General features: G+C 41.7%; 1 protein-coding gene across 2 annotated transcripts in view; it reads right to left on the bottom strand.

Moving 5' to 3' along the window:
• The window catches only part of EXOC4 (exocyst complex component 4), a 585,849-nt gene that overhangs the window by 500,627 nt on the left and 72,877 nt on the right, over nucleotides 1–12,345 (bottom strand). For both annotated transcript variants that reach the window (XM_053255624.1, XM_053255625.1), the window contains 3 exons: nucleotides 10,875–11,059; nucleotides 9,771–9,880; nucleotides 4,824–5,067 (listed from right to left, as the gene is read on the bottom strand). In XM_053255624.1, the coding sequence (XP_053111599.1) occupies nucleotides 4,824–5,067; nucleotides 9,771–9,880; nucleotides 10,875–11,059 (539 nt within the window). The remainder of the gene's footprint in view (nucleotides 1–4,823; nucleotides 5,068–9,770; nucleotides 9,881–10,874; nucleotides 11,060–12,345) is intronic.

Here is a 12,345-nt window from a genome sequence, read left to right as displayed (position 1 = left end):
ACAAAGCCGAGGCAGCAGGGAGGTATGCTGCCGCCCCGATGGGCTTTCTAAAAAAATGATGCCGGTGAGGGGGAAGCAGCGGGAGGGGTAAGTGCACCCTCCCCCTGCTCTTAAAGGGAGCCCCCCGCCACCTTCAAAATGGCAGAACCGTTGGTTCCGTGCACATCCCTACTCTTCTCTTAGCACCACAAGTTCTAATTTGGAAAGCGCTAATTTAGACTTAGCCAGAATTGCTCATAGGTGGTTTTGTTCAAAACTTTGCAGTCAAAGTTTTTGTTCAAAACTTTGCATTTGTAAATATACTTTTCATTGTTCTTAACTGGTAGAGAAATAAAGGCATATAATTGATTTTTGACCGTGTGTACACTTTATAAACTACTATCCCTTCACACTGCGAGCAAATAAAAAGGGAAGCTGGTCTCATAAAACAGTTTTAAGACACACTAACGGGAACTATGAAAACCGACACTTCCCAAAAAACCAAAGTGAAATAAATGATACAGAGGTGATGGGAATGAAAGTCGGAGCCTCAACCATAGAATTAAAGCATTGGGGAGGTCAAGTAGACACTGTCCAATCACTACAGCAATCTACACACACACCCCGTCAGCTTCCAGAAAGGTTTCTGATGGCTGGTTGCTGCTGGTTACCATTTTGTTTCGCTTAGAATGAGGCAGGAAAATGCCTTAAGACCTGGGTAATTTCCTGCCTAAAAACTAAAACTAAACAATATGACGAGTGGCAGCAGAGAGCTGCTAAAAACAGAAACCACAGCAATGGTGAAAAGTTGTTGTTGTTTTAAGTTCCCCAAACACCACTCACTCCCAAAAAATCTCTAGCTGCAACCAGGCAAGTGATTAGGGACATCACTGCACTATAGATGACCATTCCCTCGGCACCGCTTTTCTTTTGTACACAGACTAGTTACTTCCCACCTATTTATGAGAGACAGAACCAAGTTAGGTGAACAGCAGCCTACATTCACTTCCTATGATCTCATGCCAAAGGGCAGGATTAGCCTGTTAGTATCAAAAGGCGATAATCAGCAGTTCACAAATACAATCACCACATTGAGGGACCAGGACCAGGACCAGGCAGGAGTTTGCAACCAGGAGAAGCCACACTATTGTTGCCATTTTGCTTGAAATGGCTGCCATTTTCCCTATTATGTCTCTGTTAGGTTTCCAGACCAGCCTCTGCTGATCATGCCATTCCTTGGTCTTCCCACAGCTTGACTAAGCTGGGAAAGAAAGTGAGCCACGCCAATTGTTGTGGAGCCTTGGCCATAGTCCTATTCCAAGAAATGTGCTATTCTGGCTGCTGAGGGGAGAGATGCTTTCCTGCCAGAGAAAACAAAGAACAGAAGCTCTCCAAATATCAGGGCAGACTATCATGAAAATACCTGTGAGCCTCCTGCTCAAAACCAATGGCATCGTATCAAGCAGGGTGGGGCCTGCCAGAGCATAAGAATTCTCCTAGCCACATCAGGTTTGTCAATGCTTCCAGCACTTCTCTGGTCCCTTCTATTTCCAGGGGCATCCACCAAAAGGCACTCTTCCTAACAGTCTCCATCCATGTAAGACCCTAATCTTTTGCAGAGGGTAATGATGTATTCATCAAGCATGACTCTCATGAAGGTCTGTGGAGACCTTCCAAACAGGCTGGGAGAAGGGAACTAAAAAGGCAGTACCATTTACCCTCTTGAAAGAGCACCAAGAGTCCTTTTCTATGGAGGAAACAGAGCACTGCTAACCAACTGCCTGGGTTTTTTGCTCAGCATGGTGATAAGACCCCTTTGGGTCTGTCACTTTTTATTAGTCATTTTATTGGCCAGCAATAATAATTTTATGTTTTTAGTACAGTAGTGAAAAGCCAGACAATGTACTTACTGATTGTAAAATAAAAACCCAGAGGCACTGTGTGGGATTCTGATTCTCAGATGCAAACCTTGCCAAATCTTGAGGTCATGAGTCCGCATGGGCCAAAAAGGCATTTTTAGAACTTAAGCATGTGTCAGAAGTTCACCCTGCTCTAGTTTTAAGTTATCAGATCAGTAAATTAACATATCAAATTTAGCTTTTGATAGGGAAATGAAAAACCCTTAGTGTTATTTGTTTCAATTGACTAACATGAACTAACTAGTGTCAAGTACATAAAAGGACATTTCACTCATGCACCTCTGCTGCTCCCAATACTGCCCCCCCAAATATGTCCCTGAAATCCCCCAACTCAAGGACACTGTTTTAGGAGGCTTTAGGAACAGCAGAGAGAAGGAGAGGATTGGTCTGCACAACACTAGTCAGCATGTGGCTGGATATGTATTTTGAGAACCAAACTATGAAGAACCTCGGATAGACAGGCAGAAAGCCTGAAATATATATTTCCATTCAGATTATTTCTAGCTGTTGATCATTCGAAACACTTTTAATAAAAATTGTTTTCTCACTGATGTTTCTGTTGTTGGAAAGTAACTGCATTCAAGCTATCAGCTGAATAAAGAATGTTTAGTTGGTCAATCACCTGTTTTATAATCAATTAATAAATTGACTGTATTTACATACACCTGGAAATTAGCATAATCTCAGCATAGGTGCCTTTTTGAGATACTGAAGCTGAGATCATTTTCATTTTTATGAACAAAAGCTGTCACTCATTAAGAGAAAAAAAGATCTCCAATATATTCTTTTCCCTTTGCTAATAACATTGGAGGAGGAGAGCTGGTCTTGTGGTAACAAGCATGACTTGTCCCCATAGCTAAGCAGGGTCTGCCCTGGTTGCATATGAATGGAAGACTTGATGTTTGAGCACTGCAAGATATTCCCCTCAGGGGATGGAGCCGCTCTGGGAAGAGCAGAAGGTTCCAAGTTCCCTCCCTGGCTTCTCCAAGATAGGGCTGAGAGAGATTCCTGCCTGAAACCTTGGAGAAGCCGCTGCCAGTCTGTGAAGACAATACTGAGCTAGATAGACCAATGGTCTGACTCAGTATATGGCAGTTTCCTATGTTCCTATGCACTAACATCCCAAAATCAAAATAGCCAGAAAAAACAAAGTTGCCTTAACATTCAGCCTGACTAAAATTAACTCACATTGATTAATCAACTTTTGTTGGTTAATTTACTGTGATTAAACTGATTAAAGATTGCCGATTTAGTTTACATGAAAGCAAGCAGATATCTTGCTGGCGACCTTCCATCTTCTCTTCTCATCCATGCCTGCAATCCAGCCTACTATTAAAGCATGCCCTAGATTTATTATTTAGTTAGTTAATTATCATGTTTGTATCCCTCCCGCTACCAAAGTCTGCTAGGGGACAACACTGGAGGAGAGCTATTGTCTTCTTGCCCTATTTGGGGCTTGTGGAGGCATGTGTTTAGCCAACATGGAAACAGGATGAGGGGCTAGACAGATGGGTGGGTTTGATCTAATGTGGCTCCTATAATGTTCATAATACAACCATCATGGTTCAGTAAGCCTCCTGCTCATGTTGCCTGAGACTGCAAAAATGGCGAGCAAGGTCAAGAACTCAGAAAAGTGCATTACGTGTTTATTGTTTATTTATTTATTTTTTAAATAGTTTATTTTAGTTTAGTAGGCTATGGCTAGCTTGATGTATCAATAATTTACGCAGGCCTCAATCAAAACATGCTGCAAACTCACATTACTCTTTCCCTTCTACCTCCAATTTTTGTTTTAATTCTATTCATTATCACTCATAAGAACATGAGTACTGCCAGTTCAGGATGTCCCTGCTCAAAGGAAATATTTGGGGAGATATGACAAGTCTTTCTTCCTACATTGTAAGGCTCAGATGGAGCCACATCTGAGAACTGCTGCTCTGCATTGGCACAGATTTTGACAACAAGCAAAACAGACAACAGCATTGACCCTTAAAAGGACCATCCTTGGCACCTGAGGAAGAATTCATTGGAATTCAATGAGACAGCCCACATTTCAGTGTCAACAGCTTCAGGCTGCCCATTAACTCCAACCATCAGCTTGGCTTCATTTACACTTTCTACCTAGAAGAATTTCTCTACAAACTGTTAGGTGTGTTTTTAAAAAATAAAAGGGAGAAACTGCCGAGACCAAGACTATCAGAAATGCACCCACATACCAGAATGTTGCAGATCATTTGCACATTTTAACTATGCAAATAATATAAATTGCATGTCACCATGAACATGGCAAGTGCCAAACTACCATTAAAGGGCATGCTGCACTTCTATACAATATATTCTCATTTATTATTATTACCCTTGGATCTGGAAAGTCATGAATGTAGCACAGAAAAGCATAATGAATTTGGACTTCTTGTTTTCAATAATATATTATTTTTGTCATCACTTGTTTCAAAATTGCTTTTCCTGCAATCTTCATGGAGAGATACATTTTTTTCCTTTTTAAGATACGTAGCACCCTTTGCTCTGGCCCAATGTGATCCTGATGATTGATTGAGACAGAAATAATCTACACACCCAGTCTGAAGAGCAAGAGAGGTGCTCTTGGTTCTCACTCCATATTTATGAAACCTGGCAGTTCAAGCTAACCTTGGCCTGCACACATTGAGCAAGTTTGCAACACATGCTGAACAAGTTTTAAAAGGGCAGCCCAGTAAGGACCATCACATCCCAGTTTCTCCAGGATACCATGCTAGGCAAGCTCATGATGCCCAGGGTCAAAACAGGAGCATATGTGCAAATGTGTGGCATGGATTAATGTTCTCCAAAGAAAAACACTGAAATTTCCTTGCAGCCTAAAGGGGGTCCATTTTGATCAGTGGTAATGTTATTTTGAGGTTTTCTCCTTTGATGCAGTGCTCTTACCTGGGCTGGTTTTCCTGGATTAGATTCTCTCCCCTCTGGTAGACACTATCTGCCACCTGAGTGGTAGATCGCTTAACAATTTGCTTCAGCTCCTGCTCTAGACGATGCTGGATGGCCTTCACAGTCTCCGGAATCTTCTTCAGTTTGGCCAGGCCTTTGATTAAGATGCCCATAAAGACTGGGCTGTTTTCTTCAGGATCCAGCTCCAAATCTTCTTTGATTTCCATCAGGCTGACATCTCTCACTGAAATGCACAATACAGGACAGAAATCAGACAAAGCTGAGGACCCAAAGTGGTATTTTAGGCATGCCCAAGATCTTACACATGCCCCGTAGAGTTTTTATTTATTTATTTATTTATTTTAACGGTTACAGTTCTTCTTTGAACAGCTGATCCCTACATCACATCATAAGCAGATTTTTGCAAGTCTGCTCAGGTTGAAAATAATTTTTTTAACTCAGGGTGAGAGTGGGCTACTGTTTGAGACACACAGACCCAAAGGCCTTGCATTCATACAACTGAATTGCTCTTTATTCCCTGCCATAGGCAGGAAACCCCTCCCAGTGATGAGCAGAAAAAGGCCAATCATTCCAGTTAAGGGTGTTTTATATCACCTTGTGCATTTTCCAACAAAGAATGGCAGACTAGAAATTACTGAAATGAAATGAAAATAAGATACACCATCAAGTTTAGGAGGACAACTTCTCAGGCTTGTGATTCTGAGAATACATCCCTTATAGAATAAAAATGAAGTGATTCCAGGGTGTCTATCACACCAACCTGCTTTGTACAAATTTGTTTCATTCACCGATATCCTAAAACACATTGAAATCCACCCACCAGAGATTTGGTGGATTGTGTGCACCTTTTTCTGGCAGGGCTTTGACCTGTACATGATATTGAACAGGAGCAACTTTTCCTAGCATGGAGATGTAGCAATATGAGGTTTTGTTGATGAATTTTTGGCTAGCATGTTGTAGTGGTTAGAGTGCTGGACTAGGACCAGGGAGACCCGAGTTCAAATCCTCATTCAGCCATGATACTTGCTGGGTGACTCTGGGCCAGCCACCTCTCTCTCAGCCTAACCTACTTCACAGGGTTGTTGAGGAGAAACTTAAGTATGTAGTACACCATTCTGGGCTCCTTGGAGAAAGAGTGGGATATAAAATGTAAAAATTAAAATTAAAATAAAAAATTAATAAATGAATGAATGAATGAATGAATGAATATTGAAGGCATGAGAGCCTTGCAAGGAAATATCATGGCAATTCCAATATGAAGGGGTCACAAGCAAGATACTGTCAAAGTTGCTCCATCCACAAAGCTATTTGGGACATCTTAGGAGTTTAAAAGAACTGCTTAAGCTCCAGACCATGTCCCATTTAAATTAATGACTAATTTGTGTTGGGGCTTCCAATGGTGCTTAAGCATGACTACTAAGTCTACACGCTGCCCTAAATTTCATAGCCCTGCATTAAAACAAAAGAAACTGGTCCAGATCAAAAACAACAGTCTTCAGAAATTCATGACACAAACAAATCAAAACCTGAACAGTGAGGTATTCACATCGACTTTAAACGTCCTACAAATCAAAACATTTTAACCTTGTTATCAATTTGTATTATGTCCTATATCCAGTCATGTCTTGAAAATGTATCAGTTTCTTCATGTCCTTTCCCACTTCATCCCATACAAATATATTTCCTAACACAATGGCACATCAATCAGTATAGAGCAGCACTTAAACAAGGAGGAAGAAAAGCAGCTGAGGGCATTTTAACAGCCTAAGTCCCTTCCCCCACCACACCCAACTCACCGCCAAGAACGCCATCAGCTAAGGAACACGCTCTCGGGGCTTGTTTTTTCCCCCATTTTTTTCTTTTTACAGCAGTGTGGTTGATCAAATTTTGCTACTATTTATCAGAGTATTTCACTAGCTGTCTGCTATTTATGGGCAGCTAGTAAAATTTTATGCCGTACTTTGCATAATTTATGTCTTCCAAGATTATGCCCTGCTTCCACCAGCTCTTTTATCTAAAAGGACAGAGGTTCATGGGGCCCCGCTGGTCTAGTTTGAGAGTTCTTGAAACCCCTTCGCCAGCTTAATTTCCATTGCTGAAATTCTACCTACACCCAAATGCACCACTAATAAGCAAGAAATGGCAGGAACACTTCAAAATAATTTTCTGTCCCTTCCCACCTCTAAATAATGCTCTGCACAGCCATATGCAAGACCAACCTTTAAGAAAGTTTTGCATCATAGGATGCAGATTGTAAGTCAAGTAGGCAACATCCACCCTACACAAAGTTAAGAGTATGGTGAAGCCCACTGGAGCAAAACAAGAAACAAAAAAACCCTCTCTTTACATATAGATGATGGAGTATAAATTGGCAATGGCTCATCAGGAAAAAAAAAATCTTCGGGTCGTTACAGACAACTTCATAAAAATGCCAATTCCATGTGTAACAGTTATGAACAAGACAAACTCAATGTTAGGAATTAGGAAAGGAATTTAAAATAACTCTGCCAGTATCACGATGCTATTATGTAAATCTATGGGGCAGCCACATTTAAAATACTGCGCATCGTTCTGCCCAGAGGATAACTCAGAACTGATGTACGCACAGAAAGAGACATCCAAGATGATAAAGAGACTGAAGGAAAGGCCAATACATTTTAAGCATTTTCGTTTAGAAAAAAAGGCTAGATACATGATTATAAAATGTATGAATGATTTGAAGGAAGTGGACATAATTTTTCCCTCCCTCTATCATAATGCAGGAATGCAGGGTCACTATGAAAATGACTGGCAGTAGGTTCAGGGCATAATAAAAAGAAAGTACTTTTGCACACAAAACTCATAATTATACCACAGAGACTTGAGTTTGGGGAGGTATACAAATTTGATTTAAGAATTAAATAAATAAGATTAACTTATGGAATTCACCATCATCAGATGTTCTAAGGGCCACGAATTTAGATGGCTTTAAAAAGGCGATTCAACAAATTCATGGAGTAGTCATCCATCAATGGTTATTGGAACCAATAGCTAAACGGAACCTCCAGGTTCAGCTCCAACAGGCCAGTCCAGACAATACCTTACAATTACAAAGGAGACCTGCTGGGAGTATGCCTGTTAGGACATCTTCCACGGATGTGCCAATGCCCTCCCAACATATCCCTTTAACACGTGGTGGGGATGGACTGTTCATCCAAATGACCGAAGAGCACAAAGAGCTGTGCAGAGCAGCATGTGTGTGAGAGCATATATATGATAGTACAGAGTTATTAGGAAACACCATCCTTCAAGTCCTGGCACCTGGTTATCCAGCTGCCTAGCAGTGTGATGGCAGGTTCTAAAAATCATTTATTCAGCCCGAGGAGAGAGAAGGCATAAAAATGTTACATTGTTTTTTTAAATAGCAATACTGGTTCCTGAAGTATTTTTCCAGCCTAGATGTGTGGTGTAGTGGTTAGAGGGTTGGACTAGGACCAATCTAGAACTGAGTTCAAACCCCTATTCAGCCATGAAACTCACTGGGTGACTCTGAGCTTATCTCTCAGCCTAACGTACCTCATAGGGTTGTTGTGAAGATGAATATAACAATGCATACTGCACTGGGCTCCTTGGGGCAAGAGCGGGATATAAATGTAAAAATAAATAAATGTACAAAAATATCACTATTATTGAACCTCTTTTTTTGCTGCTGCTGTTTTATTCCTGTCCTGACAAAGAGAAATACATAACAAAGGGTTGGTTTCTTTTTTCTTTTCTTTTTTGTAGCTGATGTCATGCTCAAGGCAATCTACCCATCTTGTGGTTTCTTATACATCCAACCCCTACAACAACTTAGTAAAGTACGCCTTTTGTTTGGGGGAAGGTTTTAATCTTCTGCAGCTAGCTATCGTGAATCTCCCAATGTGCTACATATATGCAATGGATGAAACTATGGGGCAAAGGGCAGAAATCCACAGATGTGAGTGTTTTCACAACTGTGAAAAGTTTGATTCTTTTGACCAGCAGGAAAAAGCCTTCAGCATATTCCACTACAGATTTTCAAACAATTGCTGATAACACAGAGACACAAGAAGTGCTTCTATGAACAGGAGGCCAGGCTATGTCTTCTGTTGCTCCATTGCAGCAGTGTCACAGCTTGAAGGGAAGAGGTTGAGACACACACACAAACACATATGCACACAAACCTGTTGATCGCCCCCTAAAAAACCCTGTCACAAGCCAGGTACAGAAGAGATAAAGAGAAGGTGCAAGGAGCAAGAAAGCCAACTTTCACGGGCTACTAGAAACAATGGTTGGAACTTGCCTGACAAAGAGGGAAAGGAAAGGAAAGATTGTGCCGTCGAGTCGAAGCCGACACCTGGCAACCATAGAGCGATGTGTTTTTCTTGGTAGAATACAAGCATTGTTTTATTGACGTATTGTGTATATTTGTTACTACCATTTTTGCTGGCCAATGGCCGTAATAAATCTGATGATGATGGTAGAATACAGGAGCGATTTACCATTGCCTTCCTCCTAAGCAGTATGAGATGATGCCTTTGCCACTGTCACTGAACTAAGCATCCACCTCCAGCACCTTTCTATATCACTGCTGCCCAATATAGGTGACTACAAATATATATTTATTAGGCACAGTCTGGGAAGCACACTGGTGGGGTTTCAAACTAACTGCCTCTTGCTCCCTAGGCAAGCTGCTTCCCCATTGCAGTGAGTTTATTCTCCATTAAACATAAGTACACCACTGTATTCTAAACTCAGAATTCTACAAGCAAAATGTTTTGGTTGTTTCCACTCCCTCTGCTAATGCTTATCCATGTCACATATCCCTCTCCCCAAGCATGGGACTCTTAATACATAAATTAACCTATATATAAAAATTTAACAAGAGGGATGTATGGAAACATCTACTATTATTTTGACACTCACCACTGGAGTTTGCTGGAGTACTGAACTGAGACGAGTCAAGAAACTTGCGAGGGGTGGACAAGTTAGTCACATCAAGAAGTGGCACAGGAGATGCATCTTTCACAAGCGTACTGCAAAGAAAACAAAAGCTAATCCAACACCAATGCAAGCTTCAAAAAACTCTGGCAAGGCACCATCAAAAGGTAAATTTGAAAAGGAAAAGATTACAATCTTTCAGCAACCTAAAACCAGCTTCCTCCTCCAGGGATGTTCTCTACTGGTGATGGAGTTAACCTGGCTTAACCACAAGCCAGTCACTTCAGGCCATAGATTCTGCACGAGGTGTCATTTTTACCTCACACCCCTGATAGGGAAACGTAGGAAGCTGCCTTACACTTGGTGGACCATTGGTCCATCAAGCTCTGTGATGGCAGCAGCTTTCCAAAGTTTCAGGCAGGAGTCTCTCCTAGCCCTACCGGGAGATGCTGCCAGGCACTGAACCTGGGACCTTCTGCATGCAGAGCAGACGCTTTACCACTGTACCACAGCCTCATCTCCTACACCATTTGGGGGGGGGGGCAGGGGAATGGGATGAAGAAGTAGTGACACTGACTTTTCCTTTAGGTGAAAAAGCATTCAAGCTCTGTATTGCCCACAACCAGGAGATGGATACTGGAGCCAGTAAAGGCAATGTGGGGAGGGCTCAGTGGCAAAGCCCACATGTAAGGTCTGAGTAGCAGGGCTAGCAAAGAGCTGTGCCTGAGACCCCAGAGAGTCTCTGCTGGTTGGCATTGACCAGACTGGCCTAGATGGACCAACAGCCCATTGGTTTAATCTATTCCTGATATCTCGCAGCATTTAAAGGTCCTATAGTGCTTTTGAAAGGCTTTTGGACTGACATTTCTCAAAGAAAGTACACTAAATAGTTATGGGACAACACCAAAAATGCCTTTCTATATGGTCCATTTAAAGAGGAAATTAGATAAGAAGGAGGGAGGCCAGCTTTTCCTCCAAGGAACTAAATATACAGTATACACTTTGGCTTGGTCTACACAGCCCTTTGAAAGGCATGTTCTACTCAGGAGAGAGGCCTTCTTTACTCTGCTAGAACTGGCTTAGACCAACCTTACTCTCCCTTTTTCCTTGTTCCGTTGTCCAACTCGACTGGTGGATTTGATGTATAGATGGCGGTGCAATTCATCTATTAGGACCAAGTGCATGTTCATCTTCTTACTGTGAAGCTCCAGTCTCAGATCACTTAGTCCCTCCACCTGCAGGAGAGGGCCTTCTAGAGAATCCACTGCAGAAACCTGTGAAGAAATTGAATGGCATGTTAAATACTTGCAACATTCTCACTGTCCAAATCACCACTTATGGTAAGTGTTTGTCTTGCTCGGGTTATTACAACAGCACCATCAACAAGCATCACATATTTCAGAGTAACAAAGGAAGTTAGGTAGGTCCCTGTCCCAAGGGGCATATGAAGTTTGTCGTAAGGGAAGGGAGAAAAATGAGGGTGAGGGTAACTGGAAGTGTATTTGCTTCAGCTACACGTACTTCAGCTTTGTTTCAGTAGGAGGCAAGGACTAAGAGAGGCCTGATCAAATTTTCTTTGACTCTAGGAGCCAAAAATGTAGGAACCAGACAACAGACACTTGACAAAATTACTGGACTTACTGAGGGACACTGTGGAGGGGGAGGGTACATGGGCTTTTCTTTGCACCCTTTACAAGAAACCAGTTGAAGGGGAGCAACAGCAAGAGAGAGGGCATGCCCTCACCTCTTGCCTGTGGGCTCTCCAAAAGCATCTGGGGGCGACTGTGTGAAACAGGATGGGCCTGATCCAGCAGGACTATTCTTATGTTCTAACATACTTAGATTTTGTTAAACAACCAACTCTGAATATCCTACTCTAGGCACCATGGCTCCCTGGCACCTGGGATTTGTCAAACCCTGGCCTAAGAGTCTAAACTAACAGCTTCCAAGAGGTGAGATTTCTTACTTGTTTGCCTTTGTATGACACTTCTCTGGGCTTGCTCTTCATGACCAGTTATACTGGGAGAATCAACTCCCAGACCCAATTCAGCTCTGGCCAATCTAGTTGCTGACCAGCAACATCAAGATTCAAAGGAGATTCACTCACCATCTCTAATTCACTCTGGTTTTTATACTCACCCTAAGACTAAATACAAACCTCAAACCAAGAGAAGGGCCAAACCAGTGGCTACAGCAATATTGCCAATTTACATGTGACACAATGTTTAAGGTGCCCTTCTATGAGGCATGAATTAATAAAACCAACGGCTGATAAATGCTTCAGCAATTCTGTTTAATTTTATCAGTTCACCATTCCCCTGTAGCACTGGAAATACTTCATCACAAAGCAATTAAAACAAAGGTGACCGGCAACAGAAAAGAAAATCTCATTCCGCAGGATTTTGGTACTCATGCTTTAAGAAATGTAAGTGGTAACTGGAGAGCATAAATAGCTTGGAGCAAATTAAACAATATTTCATTTAACAATCCAAGGTGTCATTAGTATGAGAAATGAACTTCATTTTGACACACAGTTTTTAAGTTCACCAAGATTTGCAGG

The sequence above is a fragment of the Hemicordylus capensis genome, chromosome 5 (genome assembly GCF_027244095.1).
Source record: "Hemicordylus capensis ecotype Gifberg chromosome 5, rHemCap1.1.pri, whole genome shotgun sequence".
Lineage (NCBI taxonomy): Eukaryota > Metazoa > Chordata > Lepidosauria > Squamata > Cordylidae > Hemicordylus > Hemicordylus capensis.
Note: the sequence above shows the minus strand (reverse complement) of the source record. Positions and strands in the feature narration are given on the sequence as shown.